Raw genomic sequence first — 27,822 nt, 5'->3', positions numbered from 1 at the left:
GATAGGCACATACATGGAGTGGTGAACGAACCTATGCAGGGGACAACTGCATTGCCACCCAACATTGCCTCTGTTCCATGTCCACCTAAAGCAGAGCTCATTGAGAAATACACATCACGGTTTAAATGATTGTAATTCGATTGTCTGTTCTCTCGAGTCTCCTCATGTTGCAGGCCCATTGCAATTAAACCAAACAGTAATATAAATCATTTTTACAAAAATTATAGAATGTTTCCGTATTACAAACACATGGCCGACCCATAGGGACAATAAAAAAAAAGGCACGCAGACAAGATGCCCTTACACTAACTGGAGCTAACTAGAAATGTGTGCTCGCTCAAAGTGAAGGTCAGCTGCTTTGATGTTTTGCTCGGGTGGCGGAACGGCCCACGACCCAATATAAGGTTCTATTGTGATTTGACCTTGACAGGCCGGGACCATCCTGAAAGACTAAGAAAAGATAATGAATAAAATTTCAGAAACGAAACGATGAGCCACGTTCATTAGAAGAAGTAACGTCGGCAAAGAAGGAGTGGTGTTTCGGGTCTGCCCTACACAGAGACACAATGGAAAATGCAAATATAATGTAAGTAACTTTTGATGAGTTTATACCGCAATTTCATTACTATACAGTGGCTTTAAAGACGGGTTCAGTTGTACTTGTTCGTTCTATGTGGCATAGTGTTTTCTACCGCGCACTATCTGGAGGAGAACCATCTTCTTTTACTGAAGCACCTCAAAACCTTCCTCTTTGCTTCTGCTTTCTCTCTCCCTCTCCCCTGCTACAACTGGTCCACTGTCTGCGACCTCGGTCCTGGGCCCTTCCACTCTCCACCTGCACTGCCTCCCTGTCAACCCCTGCACTGGGGGACTGTCTCAGTATCCTACAGCCCCCCCTTCCCAGCACTTGTTCTGCACTTACCTTGCACTTGCCACCAGCTGGCCCTATTTATTTATTATTTTATGCTACTTACCTTGTACTCCACTCCCCCCCTCCATGCCTCGCCACGCCTTTAAACACTTGTGTACACCCAGTAGCGCTGTCCTCGCTATGAAATGAATAATTTTAATAAGGATCTGATGGTGAGACTAATTTCATTTTTTATGTTTTTAGGTACATCATTCACTACTGTCTGTGTCACGAGTACCAGACACCGGCGGACGGCTTCTACAGCCGCCAGTTGCTTCTCCGCGTGAACAACGTTACCACCCTGACCATTTTATGGGACGATCGCCAAGTACAAGTATGCCCTTACGCGGTACTAACGGTTAGATGCAACATACCTACCGTTGTGGTGGCCTAGTGCCTCGTTGTTGGAACAGCCATGCGATTATCAGTGCGACAGAAGAGCTTATTTTTATCGTAAACCAACACCCTGTGTACTGCACACGAACATCGCTTCCCTCAAGACGAACTAATTTGGATCGAGAGCAAATAAAAATGCAAATCGCTGAATATTCTCTAAACATTTGATGTCCAATAAACGTACTTTGCCAAATGTACAATCTTGCCGTTTGCTTTTAAACCACGGTTTCACATTCCGAATTGTGGTGCTGTATTGTGAGATGCTCTAAGACCCTGTGTACAGCAAAGGACCATCGCGTTCCTCAATACGAACTTTTTGGAACATGAGCAAATAAAAATGCAAATCGCTGAATATTCTCTAAACATTTGATGTCAAATAAATGTACTTTACCACATTTACAATCTTGCGGTTTGATTTCAAAGTACAGTTTCATATTCCGAATTGTGGTGCGCTGTATTGTGAGCTGATCTGTGTTGATTTCCGGGGTCTGTGTGGAGTCGCGTAGAAGACGCCTGGGCGCGTTTGCCTACGCAGCACAGTCACGTCACGGATAGAGGCGGGGAATATGAATGTTTTGATAAAGTCTGTTTCAGGGGCGGGGGATTTGATTTAGTGCCGCAAAGGCAGGTGAGCCAGGTCGATGCGGCGGAATGATAGGATTATCACAAAATGGAGGCTGATTTCGAGTGCGATAATGGGCGAAAAGTCGGGTAAGGTCCATAGGAAAGTTTCCTACGATCTACCGATTTATGCTTACAAACACATGGCCGACCCGTAGGGACAATAAAAAAAAAGTCCCGGAACTATCCTTTAAGCCCAACTCTCTGGATGCTTTTTAATTGGTAATTAGACAATCCATCTGGCCCACTAGCTTTAGAATTACTTGATAGTCTAATAAGTTCCAACGTATCAGACCATTCAAATTCAAGGTGAAAAGCAGGAGGTGCATTCCACTGTTCTAATAATGAATCCCTCTTTACAAAGGCATAGAGTTGTGTGAAATGTTCAACCCAAATATGTATCGGGACAGCTGTTGATTGCATTACTAACTGCTGAGTTGCTACAGATTGGTTTATCCCAGTCCACATTCTAGAGATGTTTTTGCTGGCCAGGATTTTTAGCATTTTAGAGCCATCCTCATGAAACATAATGGCTTGATGGGACTTCAACCAATTCCTATAACGCGTTCTAAGAGTGTGTGCTAGTTGCTGTCGAGAGGGATTGGGCTAATTTCTTATTTGTATCAGGTCAGCTCTAAGTTGAACTTTCCGTTCCCTAATCGCTGGATCAAAGAGGTGGAGATGAACATGACTAGCTTTAACTTTATAGCCTTGCTGTTGGATAACCTGGATTAAGTCGGGATATACATGTTTCAATTTACCAGACTCACTGTCCAGATTCCCAAACATGAGACCCAACTTATTATCCAAGTGAGCCAATTCAGGCTCTGACCGTCAGAGGGGATTCCTCCCTGCGTTCACCACGCTAAGACCCAGCACAGAGTCTAATTTGTTGGATTCAGGAACACTCTTCATTCACTATTCAGTTGTCAGCATATTATGATCACTCACATTTGATTTTAATACAGAGAACTTTGTCACCAATGGCCACAACACTCTGTTTACATATATATAGTCGATAATCGACGTACTGTCACCCTTATGCCATGTCTCGACTGGTGGAATATCTCGGGGTAAAGCTCCATTAAGCATGAACAATCTCAAGTACCTAGCCTTATTCATGATTTCCGGATTCTCTAAACACCTCAAATTTAGGTTGCCCGCCAAAATTGGCTTGCTAATCTTTAGATCGTTCATGACAAGATCTAGTAAGTAATTTAAATCTTGGAAGAATTTATCTTCTGACATGGCAATCTGGTTCCAGTATACGTTTAGTACCGAAACCCCCTCCTTTTCAAACATTACTTTTATCAGTAACATATACTTATTTGGGTCTGCCCAAAATTGCGAGGCCATCCCTCGCCCCATTTTTTCTGCTATTAACAGGCCAGAATTTGGCTGCCCACTAATTGATTTAAGTGCAGCATTTATATGAATTTCGTGTTTATACCAAAGGGGAGTTTCTGAGAGCCACGTCTCCTGTAAAAGTACTATGTCCCATTTATTTAACTGGCTTTGGTCATTATTAATAAGATGTTTAAACCCTCTTGTATTCCAGCTCAAGAGGGTTATTCAATCTTCTCTTTCTAGTTACTTTTGGTTATGTTGGGAACAACACACACACATAACGTTATTTAGATTACTTTTCTTCGTAGTGTTAGTATGACCAGGGATCCGCACCTGTGTCCCAACACACTCACTATTCTGTTTTTGTTCAGTCAATCCCGCAGTCTCAATGTTTAGTGCAAACCCCAATTTAGACAACTCTTCTTTGTTTAGCCAAATTAGATTTTGTACTCCCCTGGATTTAATCCAGAGCCTTACAGAGTTTAGGTACCCCTTCCTCGTAAATTCAACCAAGGCTAAATCGGATGAAACAATATCCTCCAACTGCAGAATTTCTGAAAATATCGCCATCACGGCTCTCTTATTCGGGTCATATTGCGTGGTCAGTGGAGGTCTACATGCTAACACCAAAGAATAGAGTGCAGGAATGTTCCTATGGGGTTTTGTTACATTTCTCCCATCCCCTTTCAACAATCTGTTATTGGGGGCCAACTGAGTTATCTGCATCTTGTTCGACACCACTTTGCCAACAGCATTTTCTATTAAGTTAATAATGATACTAGTTATATCCTTCTGGGACCCCTCGCAATCACTTTGGCATTTACTTTCTAATGTTCTCAAATCACCCTGAACAGTATCGGGTAGAGTCCTTGTCAACTGCTTTTCATCTTCCTTAACGGAAATTCTTCTCTCAACACACTCTCCTTCACAACATTTTTTACGCACAAGTTTATCACTCTCCTTCTCCTTATTAACAACATTACGCTGTCCTTATTAACAACATTACGCTGTAACTGCAGATGGGCAGTAACGTTTCCACCTGTATCCAATGCAGGGGGTGGTACAACAAAATGATTACGAACCTCAGTCATGTATGCATCAACTGCTTTCCTAATTTCAATCATTTGGGCCATCAATTGTGCATCACTCCCCACCTTTTTCTGTGGACCTCGCCTGGGTCCTCCTTGAGATCTCAGCTGGTCCTGATTCTGAATATTAGTCTCCTCAACGTCCTCTACATTTAACACTTCCATTAACTCATCTAATGGAAGGTATTCCATAGCCTGTACTGGCACAAACTTAATTGCTGGTATTTTTCTTTAATCGCTTGGGAGGCTATTAGAGTATTTCGCTTAGGTAGAGAAATAGTTTTAAAGAAATGTTTCACTGATGCTTTTCCAGCACTTTTGGGGGCCTGTTGGGTTTTAGGGAGTTTTTTCATCATGTTTTTCTCTTTTTTTTTTCCCCTTACCTCAGAGGGTCTTAGTCCCCGTGATTTAGTTTGTACTGTTCTTTCATTTTGTTTAGCACCACCTTGGTCAATCAATCCAGTGTTCCCTTCCAACTGCCCTGGTGGACTCAAGAGTCTTATCATATATAATCTCTGAAATGCACGGGAACACGGGCTCAGGGTCTACTCTTGCTTTATCAGGGGTACTTTTTTTACAAGGATGAGAAGATACCATCGGGATTTCTGTTTGCGTGGCTACCGAAGGATCACCACCCTGGCTCCTTCTCTCATTGAGCTTATTATCTCTCGCATAACCCCCACTCTGAGTTTGCCATAGTAGTATTTTTTCCAATTTTTCATCCTGCGCAAATAATTTACACTCACATATTTTTAGCATTTTAAAAAGAGCTTGCATTGTTACATTCATAGATTGGAGAGTTATATTCAATATTATATATTAAATATTTTATTATCCAATTGATGAAAAAAGAAGGATGTATTTGTACTATGATTGGACATTAGCACATTAATTGAGGACGGAGGAACATCCCGAGCCAAGGATTCTTCCCTACCTTGCTCACTCTCAGAAAACATAGGAGAGCTTGAGAGGTTTTCTGACATTAAACTATTAGAAAACACTGAATCATTAGGATCCAAATCAATAACCACAATGTCATTAGTCACCTGCTGATTCAATTCAGGCATGTTTGGTGTCGGACATGTATTAGGCAAGGATTTTAAAATAGCGGTGTCGGTTAGGAACTGTTCTATAGGGGGGAAGCACACCCCCTACTACTCTTAAATGATCAATTCCCTCCCTCTCAGAACGGTCTAAATCGCTTCCTTTGCGGAGTTCTGTATAGCTCTTGTCAGTCTCAGTCTTTTACTGTAACGCTCACCTGATTCTCGCAGAGGCGCCGGTCTTGACTGGGCGACTACCGTATCTTCAAAGGTGATGTGCAGCACCCAATTGGCTCTTTGGGCTGGACCTCTGTGCCCTGTATGCCTGACGTGCAGAGTAAGATGTCTGCAGATAGAAAATACGGGGTTAATGAACTGGGGTTATTGGGGTGTCCCTATCTCTTTCCTCTTCTCCTCTCCTGTAGACCCCCACAGGTTAACGCTCTCACCTTAGGTAAGTGAATGCCGAGCTCTCCATCTGCCTCGGGGCAGGGTGCTGTAGCCAGTTTCTTCACTGGATAGGTAGCGCAGGCCTCTTGACTTCAGAGGACTGCTGTCCGTTGTTTACTGCACGAACGGTAAGTTTCGAGTAACTCAAATGTCTTTAAAGTCTTTAATAATGATGTCTCTTGTTTTGCAGGGTTCCGGCGATGGCGGATGACGGGCTGAAGTGAGTTGAAGATGGAGCCCGTGTGATGAATAGAAGCGCCTGGAAGCTCGTAAGTAAGCGCTTGTTGCCAGCTTCACAAAGCGCTCTAACTGTCTTTTTATTTTGCAGGTACAAGTTCGGAGCGGCTGCAGAGTGCCGGGATACCCACTGGGTTAGATGTGGAAAGGAGTAATGGCACGTGAGTATTAAAGTTCCCCAATGTCTTTAAACGCACCTTGTTTTGCCTTTCAGATGCGAGATGCAGCGCCGACGGCCTCCGGAGCGTGCAAAGAGTTGGTAAGCTTTTGTCTTTCAGATGCCGGAATGCAGTGTGAAGACCTCCGGAGCGCACGAAGAGTAGGTAAGCCTTTGCCTTTCAGATGCCGGAATGCTAACCTGTTCTTTCTTGTCTTTATAGGTGTTGCTGAAGACTGGATTCAGGATGGTAAGCCTTTTTCCTTAGGCCCAGGACCGGATGCAGAAGACAAGATGAGCGTTCTGCTGCAGAGGGTGCAGAATAACGCAAAGCAAGATTCATCCACCGGGTGTGGTTTAAATAGCCTCCTGTAGTGCTTAGGTGTCTCCTTCCACAGCCACGCCTAAGTAAGAAAAGAGTTCCTGGTAAAAAAAGAGTTCCTGCCTTCCAGAAGAGTTCCAGTGTTCTGAATCTAGGGAGTGGCTCCAGCCCCACCCAACAGGAAAAGTAGTTCCAAACAGAAGAGGATCGGAGGCTCAACTGGCAGGCAAGTAAGCAGCATGGTCTGCTGCAGGTAAGTCCACCCAAGCATTATGAGCCCGGCGCTTGCAGCGCTGGGACTGGGCATATTTATGAGCCTGGTGCCACTGGCGCCAGGACTGGGTCCAAAAGGTCCCATTTGGGACTGGTTGGCACTCGGAACCTGGGTTATGGATCTGCTTCCAAGGGAGTTGGGAAAACCCTGACCTTTTGGAAGCAGAGATCATGACATTTACATTGTCTCAGCACCTAACGTTACTGTTTTAGCTCGAAAGGCTGATAAGGAACCATTGCAAAATATCCGAATATCGGCATTCCCCAAAGTTCCATTGCCAGCCAGACCGCGTCAAGGGGTAGGGAAAGCAAGGGAGATGGACCTATTCTTAATTAGTAACAGGTCTTTCTTCTTAGGTACAGGACTTTTTACAAGTAGTCATGTTTTCTGAGACCGGAGGATCGTGATCTCTTGTTTTGTTTTTTTACTCCGAGGTAATAGAGTTCTCAAATTTAAAGGCTCGTCACCAGCAAGCTTTCCTCCTAGTAGTTGGGGTTGGGGGAGGCTTTCTGCCCTCCTTCACCTCAACGCTGGGATCACAAGCACTTTCCACCAATGTACATACACTTACTACTACCTTGCTACCTCGCACCATGCGCTGCGCACAGTAAACAGTACTTCGCTGCTTCGGAAAATTTTCGCCGTCTGCATCCTGCGTCGATGACGTCGATGCGCCGTCCTTGAGAACCTCCTCCGACGGCCGACGTCACCCGATGTGATAAGTAGGATGCACGACACCCGTAGCCTCAGTTCTGTTTTTTCTGCAAACGTGTTCGCTTCGTGAATCTCGGTACGCCTCGACTCTTTGGAGTTTCTGTTGTTCATCTCGGTTCTTCGAACCTGTTTGTGTACGATTTCTTTGTGAAGATGTCTACCTCGTCTTCCACACCCCGTCCGGGCTTTAAGAAGTGCAGGGACTGTGGGTCCAAGATGTCGGTCACGGACTCGCACAACGCCTGCCTCTGGTGCCTCCGGGAGGCCCATGACACGGATGACTGTGTCGACTGCCAGTCGCTCATGTCGAAAGCCTTGCGGGAGCGCAAGAAGAAGTTATCGGTAGGTAAGGTGTGCAAGCCCCGGAAGTCGAGGTCTGCAGGGCTTTCGACGGACGACTCGAGGGGCGACTCTCCGCTTCGTCGTCGGAAGTCCAGTGGGTCTCGCTCCCGGAGTCGGTCTTGCCACTCCTGCCTCTTTGAGGCACTCCCAGAAGCGCCGTCATCGGTTGCCTTCCCCGTCCTCATCGCTTACCCCACCAAGCATGCGACGCCGGAGGAATGGGCTTACTTCGGGAAGAAAATGTTGGCGATTCTCGAATCGCAGGGCACTGGTCCGTCCGCACCTCGGAGTGGGGTCGGTCGTGATCAGCCGAGAGACGCCGCTCGCACGCCTTCGGGCTCGAGTGGTCGTCGCGATTCGCGGGAAAGGTCCCACTCAGACAAGGGGAATCGTTCTCGGCATGCCCAGTCCAGGTCCCGGTCCTCGACGCGCTCCAGACCGCGTGAACCTGTGAAATCTTCGAGGAAGACGTTGATGCCTGTGGCGCCGAGGTCATCGATGGACTCTCTTGAGGCTCCGCCTCCGAGGAAGTCGTTGACGCCGTTCGGCGCCCAGGATGTCGAGGGACACGCTTGGGCCTCCGCCTTCGAGGCATGTGTCAACGCCGTCGATGCTGTCGATGCCGCTCTGTCGTCGGCGCCGATTCACTCGACTCTTTTCGGGGCTGTGTCGACGGGGGTACCGCGTGGCTCGGGGGAACCACCTAGGAAGGCTCTGGCCAAGGTCAAGCATGGCTTTGGTTCCAGTTCTGTGTCTTCTTACCGCCATTTGGAATTCATTTCAGAGGTGGATGAGGGCTCTGATGACGACATGGTGCCTGACACGGTGCCTGACGAGATTCTCTCGGGCTATAGCCAGTTTGAGGACCTGAGGCAGTCCCTACATGCTCGTCCGGAGGTGGAGTTTTGTAGGCCTGAGCCTGGCACTCATGCCGATTCTTCATACCGGCGACTTACGTCACGGGTCTCCGAGTACCCAGGGGAGTTTGTTCAGGATGCACTTAAGGATATCCTCGACATTGGTCCACCAACTGACCCGGTACTGCCATTCCATATGGCTCTGCAAAGAAGGGTGGCAGCGGCTTGGACTTCTCCGGAGAGACTCCCGGCAGTGAGCAAGTCTTTGCCGTGAAAATACCGCCCAGCCAGTAGTGACCCCTGCTACTTGTTCAAGCACCCTACTCCGGAGAGTTTGGTGGTGCAGGCGGCTACGGCCCGGCAAAGCAGGCGTCGTACCCTACTATCCCTCCTGATAGAGGGCGACAAGCGTTTTGACGGCTGGGTGAAGAAAGTGTTTTCTGCAGGGGGTATGGCGCTTCAGGCGGCCAACTCCATTTGTGCCTTGTCTCGTTTCACGCACACTCTGTGGAACTGTGTTTCCTTGGTGGCTGAACATATTCCCGAAGGGGATGAACGGGATGGCTTTCTTGCCATGGTTCAGGATGGCAAGATGCTATGTGTGAGGCCATTCAGTCGGGTTTGGACATGGCAGATTGCGTCAGCCGGTCCATGGCGAGCACCGTGATACGCAGGTTTGCGTGGTTGTGGAAGTCGGGGTTTGCTCCTGATGTGCAGGCCCGGCTCCTCAACATGCCTTTTGACAGGGAACATCTTTTTGGCAGCAAGGCTGACGAGAGCCTTGAGAGGTTGCAGACCTCCAAAGCTGCAGCGAAGTCGTTGGGCGCTGCAGTTCGACAACCTCCGCCTTTTTGTCCTAGGGGACAGCAGTGGAGGGGAGGTTGCTTTCGTTATTACTCCTCCTTTGGTAAAGCGAGAGGAGCTGCCAGTCAAAGGGGCCACCGTAGGAGTGCCAGCGGTGGAAAACAAGGTACTCGAGGTGCCAAGGCCGCTCGGGCTGTTGCCTCTTTGCCCTCAGGCACCGCCGCAGCCGCTTCAGCTCAGTCATGAGGCCATGTCCCATGGTTCGCCGGTTGGGGGAAGGCTGGCGCAGCATCTTGCAGAATGGCCCCCCATTACTTCAGATGTGTGGGTTCTGGAGATCATAACCCGCGGCTACTGTCTTCCTTTCCGGCAGAGGCCTCAAGACAATCCACAGGGGAATCTCTCTTTGAAGAGTCCGGATCCGCTCCTTGCGCAGGAAATTCAATCCCTGCTGGAGAAAGGCACCATAGAACTGGTGCCTGTAGCGGAGAGGAACAAGGGATGGTATTCCCCTTATTTTTTGATTTCCAAGAACGACGGGGGATTGAGACCCATCATGGACTTGCGTAGTTTGAACAAACTCCTCAGGAAGGACAAGTTCAAGATGGTTACTCTTTCTCAAGTCCTCCAGGCCCTTCAACTTCAGGACTGGTTGGTGACTCTCGACCTCAAGGACGCTTATTTTCATGTGCCTATCCATCCAAAGCACAAGAGGTACCTGAGGTTTGCGGTTGGCGACTCGCACTTTCAGTTTCGGGTCCTGCCGTTCGGCTTGATCTCTGCCCCAAGGGTCTTCACCAAGCTCATGGTAGGGGTGGCAGCGCACCTCAGGAAAGGGGGGATTCACGTCTACCCCTACCTGGACGATTGGTTGATCAGGGCACGCTCTCCCGAGCAAGTCCTGGATCATCTGTCAGTCACCTGCCACTCCCTCCACAAGCTGGGCTTCTCCCTCAACTTAAAGAAGTCCCATTTGACACCAACTCGGAGGCTCCAGTACATCGGAGCAGTGCTCGACACGTCCCTGGGGCAGTGTTTTCCTCCCCAGGTGAGGGCTCATCACATTCAGCAGATGGTGCACAAGTTTCAACTTGCCTAGACTCTCCCAGCGTTCGAGTTCTTGAGACTGCTCGGCCTCATGGCATCCTGCATTCTTGCCAGGTTGCGGATGAGATCTTTGCAATGGGCACTCAAGCTCCAGTGGTCTCAGTCCTCCTGCAGGATGTCGGACCCTGTTCAGGTGCTGTCTTCGGTCGCCCAGGACCTTCTGTGGTGGCCGACGAAGGCAATCTGATGAGGGGGGCTCCATTTTGGCTGCCCTGGCCGGAGGTGACGATCGTGACGGACGCATCCCTCACGGGATGGGGAGCTCATGCCAACGAGTTGACAGTCAGCGGTCGTGGTCTCCGTCGGAGTCCAGACTCCATATCAATCTGTTGGAGCTGAGGGCCGTCAGGCTAGCCCTGAAGGCTTTTCTGCCGACTGTGCGAGGAAAGAATGTCCTGATCCTGACGGACAACACGGTGGCCATGCACTACCGCAACAAAAAGGGGTGGGCAGGGTCACTTACTCTGTGCAGGGAGGCGATGCAGCTCTGGTTCTGGGCAATCCAGCAGGAAGTTTTGATCTCGGCAGTTCATCTGGCAGGAGACAAAAATGAAACGGCGGACGCTCTGAACAGGCAGAGCGCGATCTCTCACGAGTGGGAGTTGGCTCAGGAGATTCTCCTGGAGATCTTCGCCCTTTGGGGGACCCCTCAAGGGGATCTCTTTGCCTCCAGTGTCAACCGGAATTGCGAGAGGTTCTGCTCGCGGGAATTTCCTCCAAACAGAGCCTTAGGAGACGCGTTCGTGGTGGAGTGATCATTCCCACTGCTGTACGCGTTTCCTAAAGTCCCCGTCATCCCGCAAGTACTGCGGCGGTTACGGAGGTTCGGTTCCCGGATGATCCTCATTGCTCCGGCGTGGGCACGCGGAACGTGGTACCCGGACTTTCTCGACTTGTCCATCTGTCCTCCACGTCGTCTTCCCTACCGAGACGATCTGCTCTCATGGGAGGGGGGTCAGGTTCTCCATCCAGAGGTCAGGTCCCTCAACCTTCACGCTTGGTTTCTGAAAGGCTGAGGTATAAGGATTGGGACCTCCCTGAAGACGTGATGGAGGTGTTGCTTTCGGCCAGAAGGCCCGCAACAAAGTCCCTGTACCGTTGCCGTTGGAGTAAGTTCTGCGACTGGTGCAGGGTTAAGAATGTGGATCCTTTTGCATGTGAAATTCCCATGGTTCTGTCTTTTTTGCTTTCATTGGCCCACAGGGGCCTTCAAGTGGGTACCATTAAAGGTTACCTGGCGGCGCTGTCCATATTGAAGCGCTCGTCTGAAGTGTTCCTATTTTAAAATTCCTTTAATTTCTCAGTTTCTGAAAGGGCTCACTAATGTGTTCCCTCCGTCACCTTTCCAGGTGCCCGGTTGGGATTTGAACCTTGTTCTCAAGTTTCTGATGGGTGCTCCGTTTGAGCCTTTGCATTCATGCCCTTTGAGACTGTTAACTCTGAAAACTGTATTTTTAGTTGCGGTCACTTCCGCTCGTAGAGTGAGTGAGTTACAGGCACTTTCAGTTAAACCACCTTTCACTGTGTTTCATAAGGACAGGGTTGTCCTTAGAGTTCGTCTTTCTTTTCTTCCGAAAGTGGTGTCGGAATTTCATTTAGGCCAGAAGGTTGTTCTTCCGGCATTTTATCCTCCTCCAAATCCTGGTAAGGAAGAGGAGAGGCTCCATAGTCTTGATCCTAGGAGAACGTTAAGCTTTTATATTTCACGCATGTCCCGGGTCAGAGTGGACGATCAGCTCTTTATTGGTTACGCTGGAAAGCGTTTGGGACAGGCTGTGACGAAACAGACTTTGTCTCGCTGGATTATTTTGGCTATTTCTGAGTGTTACCGCTTGGCGGGTAAGGACCCCCCGGTCGGCTTTCGGGCCCATTCTACCAGGGATATGGCTGCCTCTACTGCCCTGCAGAGGGGTGTTCCTATTCGCAACATCTGTGATGCAGCCACCTGGGCTTCGTGACATACTTTTGTACGTCACTATTCCCTCGATTCCATCCGGGGGCAGGATCTGGCCTTTGGCAAGGCGGTCCTTTACTCTGCAATTTCATTGGGCATGCTAAATTTCTGTTTTCGAAATTCTTTTCCCACCTCCTTGCATTGGTACTGCTTTGGGAGTCCGTCATAGATATGGAATACGTCGGAGGACCCAATCCCCTCGAAGAACAAGTTACTCTCTTACCTAGTAACGTTCTTTCGATGGGATGGTCTGACGACATATTCCATATCGCTCCCTCCCTACCTTCCCCGCTACAGAATTTCTTATGCGATTGCAGCTTACGTTTGCGCAAGGCTTTGTATGTCAGACTGGCAGAAGACTGGTGGCACACGTTCTGGGAAAAAACTACAACTGAGGCTACGGGCGTCGTGCGTCCTACTTATCACATCGGGTGACGTCGGCCGTCGGAGGAGGTCCTCGAGGACGGTGCATCGACGTCATCGACACAGGACGCAGACGCCAAAACTTTTCCGAAGCAGCACAGCTATGGTGATTACTGTCATAGATATGGAATAGGTCATCGGACCATCCCATCGAAAGAACGTTACCAGGTAAGAGAGTAACTTGTTCTTTCCGTACCACCGCAGTGCGCACGTACGGTGCCCTGGCCGCTGGGTAAAATTAGTGGGCGGAGTCTAATCCAATAGGTAGACTAAACAGAGGACATAAAAATACAGGAGGGGTCGGTTGCGTTATTGAAAAAACACCTGTACTCCCTTTAAACAGCATTCACAAAACATCCCACCCCAACAAGATTGAAAGTCCCCGCCTCCCACTGTGTCCAAACGTGTGCAAGGCTATTTACTTTTAAAAGGCCAGTAATCCACTGGTGCAGCAGTGAATATGCTTCTCCTTGCACAGCTTTGTCACAGTCCGTAATGTTATTTCCTGGGATCCCAAACGGGACAGCAAAATGAGCAGTCTCCCAACAGTAAACAGTACTTTCTGTACTTCTGCAGCATATTTCATTGTGCCTCAGCAAAACCAGGCATCATTCCTGAATGGCTGTCATGATGCCTACGTCCGGGCATCCGGATCGAGTCCATCAGCCCCGGGAGCAGGCATCCAGATACTCATTAAAACCCCAACAGCCCCGCCTGAGGCGCCAGGCTCATCATAGAAATCAGTCCTGGCGTCATAGACTTTACTTACCTTATGCAGACCATGCTGCAAATGAGTCCAAGCCAAAGTGAGGCCTGGATGGGACTATTTTATTACAGGGACTATTTTTTACTCGGGTGTGGTTCTGGGGAACTTCTTACCTGGGACTACTTTGCAGGCTATTTAAACCACAACCGAACAGCAGCTCATGTGAACATCGGACATATTGAACTCTTTGAACTTTATAGACACCAGAGTCAATATTCCTCCGGAACTCCTCCAGTACCTTCAAACCAGTGAAGTAACTGGTATCTACGTGCCCCTGCATGCCTTGCAGGATGGAGAGCTCATCATTTAAAAACATAAGGTGAGGTTACCAAGAGGGGATATTGGAGGTGATTAGTGGGGAGAACGAAAACAGTTGGGGGGGGGCATCACTAAAGTCCACGGGTGGCTAAATCCCCCCTTTCTCCACTTGCCAGAGAATACTTCTACGAGTCCAGCAGACAAGATTAGGCGGGCCAGTCCAGACTGTCATCTCTTCACTATGCATCACGTTGGTGGAGACCGCAGCTGTCCGGGTCCGATCGACGCCCTGTGGGAACCAGGTGAGCGTAACAGAACACGAAGCCTATCTACAAATCCCCACCTGGGCGTAATGGGGACCTCAGAAACCGACCAACTAGCCCAATTGTTAGGAGAACTTAGGGCAGAAGTGCACTCCGCGCACCAAGAAACTAATGCCCTCAGGAGAGAACCGATTGCGTCAAAGGAGCAAACACCACTACCTGGACTTGGGGGGAATTCAACCCCCGTTTCATCGAGCAGCCCTGTGCAAGTGGTTCTACCAGGGAGCATTCCTTTAGCTCCACCCGAACGCTTTGTCGGGGACCCGAAAAGGTTTGCCGTGTTCATGAACCAATGCTGCTTGCACTTTTTATGCAGACCAGGAGCTTTTCCAAACGACCAATCCAAAGTAGCCTTTGTACTGTCATACCTTAGTGGCAGCGCAGCGGATTGGTCAATTCCATTAGTCAACCACGATGACCCTCTTCTTCAGGATTTTCAGGGTTTTCAATTGAGCGTGGAAAGACTATTCGCCAGACATTCACAGGGACAGGCCCTGGATAACGAACTTCTATCCCTACGACAAGGAAACCAGGACCTGCTAACTTATATCGCAACCTTCAATAGGTTGGTGGTGGAAACCGGATGGCCAGAGGTAAAGCGAATTACATTATTTCATTGTGGACTTCGGGGTGAACTCAAAGATGTTTTGGCCCAAATTGTGAACCCACCTCAGGATTGCGCAGAATATATAGACTTAGTGGTCCAGCTAGACCACCGACTTCAGAATAGAAAAGCTGATCGAGCTAAGTTTGAGAATCGGGTATTGGTTAAACCCAATGTTACTCCCAAAGGAACAGATGCATCAGAACCAATGCAGATCGGGGGGGTTAAGGGACCCTTAACTCAAAAAGAAAGAGAAAGGAGACAACAGATGCATTTGTGTCTGTACTGTGGGGCCTCAGGACATTTTCTACGGGATTGCCCTATGAAACCATCCAAGAAAGTAGTCGGAGTTGCTGATAGAAATCAAACAGAGCCTGATTCGGGAAACGACCACGCCCGACAAGCGTAGAGGTCCGCTTGCCGAGCTTAAAGAAGGACACTCAGACCTTGCACCTAATCATACCAATGGTCCTTATTGATCCAAGGCAGCCATCACGTATGCAAGCAGTTAGGGCATACATTGATAGCGGGGCCGCAGGAAACTATGTGGACCACGAATTGGCTTCTAGGATGAATCTACCTCTCTGCAAAAAGACCACTTCGGATGTTATCACCACAGTCGATGGAACTGAAATTGCCTCTGGGCCTGTAACTCATTCCACAACAGAGATGACAAGATGGGCATCGAGAGACTATTGTGTTTGACTTAATCAAAGCCCCGCAGTTCCAAATAATACTGGGGATACCTTGGTTGGAAACACATAATCCTTGTATTGATTGGCGAGAGAAGAGAGTAACCTTCCCGGAGTGTGCACACACCTGTTACCCGGAAAAAACCTTGAACAAAAGCCTGGCCACAGTCGCTAATCCAGTCATGCAGTTACCTCAGGAATATCAAGAATTCCAGGATGTTTTCCAAAAAGAACAGGCAAACACCTTACCACCTCATAGATCATACGATTGTCAAATCGACCTCATACCCGGTGCACAACCTCCATCCAGTAGGATCTACGCCCTGACGGAACCCGAAAACCGTCACCTACGACAATACTTGGACCAATACCTTGCTAATGGCTTCAGATGCGCATCTAAGTCCCCCGCATCTTCAGCTTTATTCTTCGTGCCCAAAAAGGAAGGTGACCTCAGAACGTGCATAGACTACTGCGCATTAAACCAGATCACGGTGAAGAACCGATATCCATTGCCTCTGATCCCCGAACTACTAGACCAAGTAAAGGATGCTTGCATCTACACTAAATTAGATCTCCGAGGGGCATATCATCTGGTATGTGTAAAGAAGGGCGATGAATGGAAGACCGCTTTTCGCACCAAGTACAGATTATTCGAATATCAGGTGATGCCCTTCGGGTTGTGCAATGCACCAGCAGCCTTCCAGTATTTTATGAACAATGTCCTTCGTGAACTCATTGACGTCTGTGTTGTCGTATACATTGACGATATTCTAGTGTACTCCTCCTCAGAATCAGACCATGTTAAGCATGTTCGTGCAGTCCTTGAGAAACTACGCCAGCACAAGTTATATGCAAAATTGGAAAAATTTGTTTTTCATTCTACAGAAGTTGAATTCCTTGGATTTATCCTGACTCCAAAAGGAGTCCGAATGGACTCTTGAAAGGTGGACGCAATTCTCAAGTGGCCATCACCCAGTTCAGTTAAAGAGGTGCAAAGCATGCTTGGATTTGCTAATTTCTACCGCAGATTTATTCCTGACTTCTCATATGTTGTACACCCCATCACAGCACTTTTGCAAAAACACAAACGCTTCTTGTGGACCGAAGAGGCTGAAAAAGCCTTCCAAGAACTGAAATTGAAATTCACGTCGGCACCGGTCTTAAAGCATCCACACCCTGAGCTCCCATACATAGTTGAAACCGATGCATCCAGTTTTTAGCCATGGGGGCTGTCCTGTCCCAGAAGGATCCGGAAACCGGCCAACTTCATCCAGTAGCATTTTGGTCCAGAAAATTCTCGGCCCCCAAATTAAACTATGCGGTTACTGATATAGTTGTTAGCCATCAAATCCGCCTTCAAGGCTTGGCGGCATTATCTTCTTGGTGCCAGTCATACCATTACTGTAATCACCGATCAAAGGAACTTGCAGTATTTAAAAACAGCCAAGGCCCAATCATCGCATCAACTTCGATGGGCCTTATTCCTTGCCGAATTCGATTTCGTGATCACTTATCGACCAGGTTTTAAGAACGGTAAGGCAGACGCTTTATCCCGAATTGGGATGGGAGAAGCATATTCGAACCCGAAACCGGTGCCTATAATTCCCGAACAAAGAATTCTTGGGATAACTACTCTACAGACCTTGGAAGATATTAATTTAAAGATCCAACAACCTTTTGATTCAGCAGCCCTGCAGGACTGGGTTAAAAAGGGCCCAGATTATTCAGTTGTCAATGATCTACCTTACTATCAAGGGCGTCTATTTCTACCACACAAGGAACTACAAGAACAAGTCATCTCCAATTACCATGACGCTCTGATGGAAGGGCACCCAGGTATTGCAAAAACTGAAGGCAAAATTAAAAGACAATTGTGGTGGCCCACCTGGCGAAAAGATGTAAAGTCATTTGTACTGTCTTGTGGCATCTGCGCCCAGAACAAAAGTCAAAAGAAGAAACCAGCTGGTCTTTTTCAAGCTTTAGATATTCCACCCACACCATGGCACACTTCGTCTTTAGACTTTATTACAGATCTACCGCCATGTAATGGATTCAACACCATTCTAGTTATTGTGGATCTTTTTTCCAAGATGGCCCACTTTATTCCTTTAAAAGGATTACCTTCTGCTTCAATCTTGGCCAAGGAATTTCTCAAAATATTGTTCGTATACATGGATTTCCTTCCGTATTGATCTCTGACCAAGGTATTCAGTTCATTTCGCAATTTTGGCAGAAGTGTTGTCAATTGGCACAAATCGACGTAAGGTTGTCAACCAGTCACCATCCCCAAACCGATGGTCAGACGGAGAGAACCAACCAGACTCTTGAACAATACCTACGTTGTATGCTCCACCAAACCGAAAGTAATTGGAAGGACATTTTATGGATTTCTGAATATGCATACAATAACTCTGTACATTCAGGAACCGGACAAAGCCCCTTTTATACCATATATAGACATCATCCTCGAACCTCAGAACTCGATTCGCCCCAGCATTTATAAATGCCGGCAACAACTCATCTGCATTCTACTATTACACAAGCTTTTAAAGAGGCAACAAAACATTTGAAACAAGCAAAAGAGAAATACAAGAAAAATGCTGGTCAACAGAAGTGAGACCCCACCATATCGAATCGGAGACCCAAGTTTGGCTGGCTACAAGACATATACCTCTGACAGGAACTCAGACTTTTAATCCTAGATATTTGGGACCTTACACCATTAAGGACATTATCAACCCGGTGGCCGTCAAATTAGAATTACCCTCTAATATGCGGATTCATCCTGTCTTTCATGTTTCACTTCTAAAACCAGTTCAAACCGGGACAAGATTAACCAAACCACCTGACCCCATCCAAATAGATGGAGAATCTGAATTCGAGGTAAAAAACATCCTGGACTCTAAAATGGTTAAATCAAGACTTTTTTATTTAATCGACTGGAAGGGTTACGGACCACAAGAAAGGTCATGGGAACCTAGTGACCACGTTCATGCTCCTCGATTGGTGAAAACATTCCATCGGGACTTCCAGACAAGCCAGGGCCAAGGGGAAGAACAACTTTAGGAGGGGCCTTGGGGGGGCAGTGCTGTCATGATGCCTACCCCTGGGCATCCAAATCGAGTCCATCAGCCCCGGGAGCAGGCATCCAGATACTCATTAGAACCCCAACAGCCCCGTCTGGGGGCTATTTGGATTCAGTCCTGGCGCCTTAGGCGCCAGGCTCATCGAATTTACTTACCTTTTGCAGACCATGCTGCAAATGAGTCCAAGCCAACGTGAGGCCTGGATGGGACTATTTTATTACAGGGAATATTTTTTACTCGGGTGTGGTTCTGGGGAACTTCTTACCTGGGACTACTTTGCAGGCTATTTAAACCACGCCCAAACAGCAGCTCATGCTTCGTGTTATTCTGCATCCAGCAGTGTAACGCTCACTTTGTCTGCAAGTTGGCATCGAGTCTTCTGCCACGCCTGCCTCGAATCCGGAGCTCCTAGACAAAAGGAAAAGAAAGGAGAAGAGGTTAGATCACGGACATTATTTGATTCCTTATCTGATTCCGGACCCAGCACATTTCCGAGCCTGGAAAGGACATTATTTCAGCACGTGTCGCTTCGCCAGCTGCAGCGCCGCGTTATACTCACCAGTCCACCGCATCTTTCAACTCGGCGCTGCCTCCATCATTTTCTTCATCGAAACCCAGCACCTGGGGGGAAAACAAAAGGAATAACAAGGTGAGCCGAGAAAACCGACAAAGACAATCTCTTTGCCACCATAGGCTTACCTGCTTTACCACCGAAGGTATTATCCTTTAATTCGCCGCATCTTTCTATGCCGCACCTATAAAGGGAGAGAAAACAGCAAGTTAAACTTGTGCAACTTTTACCGGACAGTGTTTGGTAATACAGACTCTTACCTGAACGCCATCAGCTGCCTCCAGGCAATATTCTTTTGGACCCAGCTGCAACCTAACGAGGGAATGGAACAAGAGTGAACATCGGACATATTGAACTCTTTGAACTTTATAGACACCAGAGTCAATATTCCTCCGGAACTCCTCCAGTACCTTCAAACCAGTCAAGTAACTGGTATCTACGCGCCCCTGCATGCCATGCAGGATGGAGAGCTCATCATTTAAAAACATAAGGTGAGGTTACCAAGAGGGGATATCGAAGGTGATTAGTGTGGAGAACGAGAACAGTTGGGGGGGCCATCACTAATGTCCACGGGTGGTTAAATCCCTTTCTCCACTTGCAGGAGAATACTTCTACGAGTCCAGCAGACAAGATTAGGCGGGCCAGTCCAGACTGTCATCTCTTCACTACGCATCACGTTGGTGGAGACCACAGCTGTCCAGGTCCGATCGACGCCCCTGTGGGAACCAGGTGAGCGTAACAATGACCGACCCTGTCAAATCAACTCTGAGAGAAATAATCAGCCAGGAACTTCACTTTTTACTCGCACTGGAACATGCGTTTATTTCTCTACAAATGTATCCAAAGCTCAGCAGTTCAGAGAGTCCAAATCTATGGGCCTGGTCAATTTCAAAATGACTTTGGCTGCAAAGACAGTGTGGGAATCTGATGGAGCTGCCAGACAGAATTAAAGAAAGAAGCGCTAGCTTTTTCACCACACATGTAAGGATGGGCCTTTTCCAAAATGAAGGAGAAAAAAAGGGCCTGTTTAAAAAGGAAATTGTTGAATCAAAGCTTACCTTATTTAGTAATGTAAAGGGGTTTGTTGTTGGTGATAACACACACATGGGCTATATTATTCCACAGGTCTGTTTAATTCAGGACCCAAAATAAGAAAATAAAGATTTCAAATACATGGCTGAATTTGCAAGCTCTCAAAAAAACCTGTTGTTCCAGTTGGCAGGGCCCTGAAACTTCTCCCTCAGAAAGGGAGCCACACCATAAACTCTCAGAAGATACTAACACCTGAATGATAATTCCGGGGTTGGAAAGAATCTTGTCTAGGCCAACCCACTGACAATGGAACTCCCAGGGCAAGGAAGCTTGAAGTGTGAAGGGTCAATAACACATTCATTCAGGCTGAGAAATCCCCATCTTGCTTTGAAGAAAATGGAAATGACAGTTGGTTACAGTTGAAGGAAGGAAAAGAAATGATCCAGTGACAAAGGACTACATTTGTTTCCAAAGACAATTTCATAAAGAAACTTTAAAGACTTTTATCTCTGCAGCAAGACTTTGTAAAAATGTAGAATTTTCGCAGTGTATAAGTACATTTTTGGGCTTTATTTTAATACTTGGTAGAATTCATTGACACCTGCGGGACAGAAATGGCGAAGTATTGCGGATTCCCCGAAAAGTATCCATGTTGCAAATGTGAATTTTGTACATACATCCCTAATGATAATCCACACCCATGTATAAAGTTATAGAATTTTGAGTAATATAAATCCCATTGAAAAGCACAAAAAACTGGTGGAAGGCCGAAACAAGGTCTCACGGACTGGAGGATTGGACTGCAATGAGCTGTACAAAATATGATGTAACCTGTGTATATAATTTGCTAAGAGATTGCAATTGTCTAAATGTATGTTTGTGGCAGAATCGGTTTTTTAGTACCTGTGGGAGGTTTTTGGACATTATAAAACTCATATCATAAATCTGACATAATTTTCCTGAAATCCAACCACCTGAGAGCGAGGCGGAGACTATCACCCTTGTCCAATCCCGTTGTTAGAGGTGTGTTTAGTTAAGCCTGCCCGTGTCATATACTTTGATGATGTCACTAGGCATTATAAATAAGAGTCCCTGACAAGACTCTACACACACACTCTTCCTGAAGGTCCTGCGCTGCATTCTTGTTTCATCCATCTAGATTCCAGACCCCAACTACAAGGCCAAAGCATTGCTGACCCTACTTCAGGGCTCACTGCAAAACCCAATCATTGCTGATTCTGCTCCAGCAAGGCCTCAATTCTGAAAACCCACTAAAATTCCCAAATAACCAAAGGGAAAAGCTGTGGTGTTTATGGGAAGCATCCTGATGCCACTAACTGCATGGCATCCTGCCATACAGCTGATCTTTAGTATCCAGTGACCCAAATTGCCAGTCCAGAAGTGCCATCCGGTGACCAGAACTGCCCAGCTGTTAGCCAGGTACGCTGCTGTGTAGTGACCAGAACCGTTGACGGTCCAAAAATCCCAAAACTAAAAAGTGGATTGTGAGTATAATCGCCACTGCATAGAAACCCATAGCATATCTTGTCTTTGTCCTTATCCCACTCTCTAAGTCATCCTTATCCTTATCCTGATAACTTGTTACAACTGTCAGAATCATTCCTGCAACCTTAGCCTTGATTTCTAGTGCTAGCGCCATCTCTTTCTTGATCGAGTTAACAATTAAAAGGCACAATGTAGTGTGTCAATGTTAAAATAAATGTAGAGATGCACTAAAAGTTCCTTGCAAAACTCTTAACATCAGAATTTAATGAGGCAATATATGAGAAATATATACCTGAAAGGACTACAAAACACAAAAGAAGAACAAAACAGACAGGACAATACAAGACACAAGAGGAGAAGGAGGAATAAACATAACAAACTGAGGCAACAAATGAAAATGACACTGCTGAGGAGGCATTAAGGTATTTGATCAGTGGACTCCACTTTTAATTATGTTTACGTACATCAATTATAGGTGCCGCAACCCTTTTCTATTCTGTGAATGTAGCATATATAATTTCACCAAGTAGCACTGTATGCTTTTGGTAATCCATTCTTTGCGATTGTTAGTGTCTTTACATTGTTGCTTAAGTGAGGAATTATATTTGCTTCATGGTTTTTAACACACATTCATTATTTATTTGTCAATTTCAGAGTTTCATTTCATAACATTGCAAGGGGTTTAAAATCAGTTTTTCCTCTCGTATTTGGGGAGGGAAGGTCATATTTGAATTACGCTTCCTGTTTCTTATTCCTGATTACCTGCTGCTCTGTTTATCCACCCAGAATTGGTTATTTATGGGTTGAGGGAACATTGCAGGGGGAAATCCTAACCTAGGTGCTATCTTTCCTAAGACAAAAAAGTGCTCCTATTCTGCTGTGCTGTGTATATGTTCCACTAGAAGGTTAAATCCAGTGCATTGCTCACATTCTCATTGTAATTATTACCCCATTGGCGATTGCTTCCCCATATTAAAAAGTGTTTGATTTATTTTGAATTTTAAAATAAATAAATATTGTATTTTGCCAACCAGTCTGGTTCATGGTCCATTGTGACTCAGGGTATTGGAAAAGGGGGTGTGATACGAGTGGTCTACCATCTCAATATTGAAGCTACATAGATAAAAAGATGAGCATTTCGGTCGTGCGCTGCATACTAGGCCGAGACCAAGGTGTGTTTCGCCTGATTGATATCCTTAACACATGAAAGTCATGGTGCACAATAGTTTATCCATTTTCCTACAACTTTTGTTTTGGTTGTTCAGGGAATGTTCGTCTCAGGAGGATAGCTCAGGGGCAACATACTCGCCTTGAAAGCAAGATTAAACGGAGCACAACAGCTTCAATCCCTTGGTCCGCGCTTAGAAACCTCTCGGTATTAAGAGCGTTATAAAGAGCCTATTGTATCATCATATCAATAGAACACCCTTTTCCTTTGTTGAGAAACCCATAGGATGTATAGGCGTTTTTTCTTTACCCATTGTGATGAATCCAGTGGCGTCATCACGGATACCCCGGCGGTTACCTCCTCCCATGTCACCAAGAGACAGCAGCCGCTAACTGACCCTGGGGGTGGCTATATGAGGGAGGATCAGAAGGGGGAGACGGCCTCTGGGGAGATGTCGCGGCTCCATTGGGTGAGACATGCTATTCCCCATTTACCCATGGAAAAGACTCCTTGGTACTGAATACCCTAATGGTATATTATCAAGCATCTATACCCCCTTTTAGGGAAAATGAGGAAACCTTTTCCCAAGGCCCTTTTAACCAAACTTCCATTCCTGGACAAAAGGGTAATAGCTCAAAGATTGTCTTTTCCGATTCTATTTATCATCCATGTAGAACTGTCTCATCATTTGGAAAGAATGTAAGTGATTCTTCAAGTAATTTTCATCAGTCACTATCAATGGACTTCATATCCCCCAATTACACAAGTACTGGAACGAGGACGACGAAGGGAGTAATACAGAGCGAAAGAGCCTCAAGTTCAACGAGCATGCTAGTGCTTCTGGAACGATGTAGAAGCAGTCCAGAGTGTAAAGCGTTTTAGAAATGTTTGCCATGATGGGACCAAAGATGCCACACATAGCCGGTGAGTCAGCCCAATCGAAGTGGGAGCCCCGAGGCGTTTTGACGGCTGTGCCAAACCCAATTTGAACACTATAAAGCCACAGAAATGGACAGTAAAGAGGTTGTTTGCTAACCACGAAGGGATATTGCAAATACGAGCCCCAGCCATATATCAGAGTATGGAATACAGATTTGGGGGAACCAAGAGCGAATGTTGATGCAACCAGATATTCAGAGCCAAAGAAGATATATGCAATTGTGGAATTAAGAGGAACCGTTTACCTATGAATTTGAGACAGCTCGGCAGGCAATTAAACCAGGGAGCAGGTAGCTACAAATGCATGAGAAGTCCCGGCAGAGGAGTAAACCAGGCAGTCACAAGTGCATAAGAAGTCCTGGCAGCAGAGTATACAAAACAGTTGCAAATCTACAGGAAGTCCCAAAAAAGGACTGTGTTCAATCAAGAAGGAACTTTTGAAAGAAGGAACTACAAGGCTAAGCAACTTTGTATCAAAAAGCATTGCTGTGCGCCAAGAAAGGTACAAAGAGCTGTTAGACAAAGAGTAATTGGCATAGTGTTGAAGAATCCGAATAGTGTCATTGTAAACCAAGAAAGACATCAAGAACTGTTACAACATTGGTGTTAAGGAAGAATCTAGGGGAAGGGAATGCACCTCTGGAATCAAGGCCTGCTGCTCTTGCTGGATTGTTGTGCTGGAAGGATTAATTAATCTTAGACCAGGAGAAGGCAATACCTGTGGCACTAAAATCTTATTTCGACTCAGGAATACCTCTTTTGTATTTGAATTGGGAAAGAAACCAGGCAAAGGGAATCACCTGCTGGAAACAAGCTTTTTTTACCTTGGAGAACTTGTATGTTGGAGCTGTTTTATTTTTCTTTTATGATCTATTTTTGCAGTCACCAGGTTAGACATTTTCCCTTTTCACCTCATGATCTGGTTTGAAGTCTAAGGTTCAGATTAGAAAGTTTGGACTCCAGGACAGTTTTGATTTGCACATCCTGACACAGACCGTTCCTTAGTTTTCGGTTTTAGGTAGGGGCATTTCTCTAAAACCAGGGTAAAAAAATAAATAATTATATATATGAGTCACAGTGGAAATGTGAGGAAAGAAAACAACGCGTTACACCCTACAAGGTTTCGTCAGATTTGGTGTTAACACTGCACATAGATCACATTTACATAGTTCATTTAGTCCCTCTTCGTTGTCATTCACCCCTGGAAGCTGTACTGCTGGATGGATTGTTCCCTCTGCACGGCTTGCCGACATCTTGAGTGAATTGGGTCTATTGCATAAACATGTCTGAGAACAGAGTAAAGTACACGGTGCTCATGGATACATATATAGCCTGATATGTAAATATTTGAATGCGGAGTTGCAAAGAACATCTGCTAACCTTCATAATCCAACCCAGTTGCGGCTTAATTATATTAGGCAAGGCTGTTAGTGCATAGCCTCGTAAAATAAACCTAAGTTACGTTGTTACGAAAGGGTAGAATAGAACATGTTGGCAAGATGTCTTGTTGCCCCAATCCTGCTACCTGGTCTCTCAGTCGATGTGACATATATATGTATATTCTTACAATTTACAGTGCATTCTGTGCTTTTAAACAAGTATTTTCTTTGTAGCAAACCCACTTTATGTTAATAAAAGTCTTTAACCAAAAACATGGCACATTTGTTTCTGCCTTTTCATTACTGACTCTTCACACCATTCTGACAAGATTGAAGCCCTTTGAAGCTTAAGTATTGTGTGCTCTATTAGTCCACCATAGCGAGGAAGAAGATGCTTGATAGGGGACATTTTAAATGATAGTTGGTGAAAACACGGGGGTGAATACTGCTGTTTTTGTGTATATATTTTACATTGGTATTTTTTGAAAATTAGAAGTGCTTTGCAGAGATGCAATGTATGAATGGTATATTGACGGCTAGAGCCATCCTATTTATGGATGGGTGCTCATGAGGAGGAATGGAGGGATATAACTGGGAGTTGGGGGGATTCCTGGTGAGAAATTGCATCTACATGTGAAATCATTAATTCATTGCGATGCCAACTTGGTGGTTTGTTTGCATTTTCTGCCACATACGTGAGGCCTTTTGGTAATCGCAACTCTGGTACCTCTTCAAGAGAAGGAGTAAATATAGCCTACACTACACCTTAGTTGTTTGAATGACAAACTCTTGGGGCCATTTTATGTAAGATTTGCGGTGGGCTACAGGGATTCAAAGCGTCAAAACTCAGGAGAAAGAGCATTGAAAAGCACTTGCCATTCTGATGAGACATCTTTCTCATCAGTTTTGACCCAAAAATCCTTGAGCTTTAATATTTTTGCTTCTATAACCTGTACCTTGAAGTCTTTCAGCAATTAACTTTTATAACTGCAGGAAAGCCATGTTTTTCCACATTGATGCATGGACTACATTTGAGTACCACAATATGGTATGAGCATGTCTTTATCTCCTCCTTAGCATAGTCTGATGCTGAGGGCAAGTTTGGTAACTGGTGGTGTCTTAACCTTGCAGGAGATGTGGAGAAGGATGAGAATAAGGCACCGCTTCCTGGACTGGATGACTTCTTAGCCAGACACACCAGTGAGGACAATGCATCCTTTGAGCAGATAATGGATGTGGCTGAAGAGCGGGAGAAAATGAGGCACAGCTGGCTTTATGAGGCAGAGGAGGATTCAGCGCAGGTGGGATATCTTACTGCATATATCGTGCTATACTGTAAAAATAGCGGTGCATGGTCCCGCAGGAGGACGGGTCCTTATAGCTGCTATCCTGTGGTGGGAGTTCTTACTGGTGAGGATGTTGCATGGAATATGGGAGTTGGCCTAAGAATGGGAGAGGACTGCACGCGGCAGTGATGGGGCCTTACATTTGGAATCACACTGTGCAGGTGACTCCATCCTATTTGGGGATGGAGGAAAAATGGTCCTGCACAAGGCCAGAGTTGTGGTGCTCACCGATTGGAGCCTCTTTGGTGATATGGTATAGGGAGGCTGTACATGAGTGGAGCTGCATAATTCAGAGGAGGGGGACTCTTCAACGATGGCGCCCATACCGGGAAGATAGTATATGGATTCTATAGGGGGTTTTGTGTTACATAAATAATAGGAAGGGGACTCCTTCCAGCTGGGGTCCTCACTGGCGCCCTTACTGGGTATATAGTATAGGGATGCCATATGGGGTTTTGGGTCAGACAAGGAATAGGAAGAGTAGACTTTCCAGCTGGTGTCCTCACTTGGTATATCGTGTCTTTCCTCTGGGGTGGGGAGTGCTTGGGATGTTGCACTAGACAGGGAAGGACTACCGTTGGGAATAATTCTTTCGAGGCTTTCTTGAGCAAGATGATTGATATTGCATAAGGCAGAGAAGGCCTCATATGTAGGTGCATTGCTGGATATCCTCGTGATGGGGCAGAGGAGACTAAAGGAGGAAGAGAAGGAAGCCTTAAATGTTATGGTCTTCCTGGGTAAATGGATGGTTACTGCTGGATTGGGGATGAATGCACAAGGCAGTTAGCGAGTATCTCTAGTCACATGGGGCTGTTCTGGGTGGGCTTCCCAAGTCAGTGATTGACTCCTTAAAGGTGCCATCAAGACTAGAAAATAAGGGAGACAATTGGCGGGCCGTGGCATTAAGGTGATGTTACAAGTGTTTGCACTACTGTGTATGTGGGGGTGGTCAGTGGGATTTATGAGGCAAATATTGAGTGATTACATATCTGGGTATGGGTGAGTATTTGTGGAATGTCCTCGGTGAGGGCGTTGGGTGGGGGTAAGGCAAAGGAGGAGTATTTTCATACACAGAAATACTACATGTATAGGGTATCTTTTTGTGA

At 46.3% G+C, this 27,822-nt stretch overlaps 1 protein-coding gene across 1 annotated transcript in view; it reads left to right on the top strand.

Moving 5' to 3' along the window:
• ESS2 (ess-2 splicing factor homolog) overlaps positions 1-27,822 on the top strand; it is a 374,781-nt gene that overhangs the window by 165,746 nt on the left and 181,213 nt on the right. The window contains exon 4 of the mRNA XM_069619940.1: positions 26,502-26,671. Within this exon, the coding sequence (XP_069476041.1) occupies positions 26,502-26,671 (170 nt within the window). The remainder of the gene's footprint in view (positions 1-26,501; positions 26,672-27,822) is intronic.

This window comes from Ambystoma mexicanum, chromosome 10 (assembly GCF_040938575.1).
Source record: "Ambystoma mexicanum isolate Mex_15411 chromosome 10, UKY_AmexF1_1, whole genome shotgun sequence".
NCBI classification, from domain to species: Eukaryota; Metazoa; Chordata; class Amphibia; order Caudata; family Ambystomatidae; genus Ambystoma; species Ambystoma mexicanum.
Note: the sequence above shows the minus strand (reverse complement) of the source record. Positions and strands in the feature narration are given on the sequence as shown.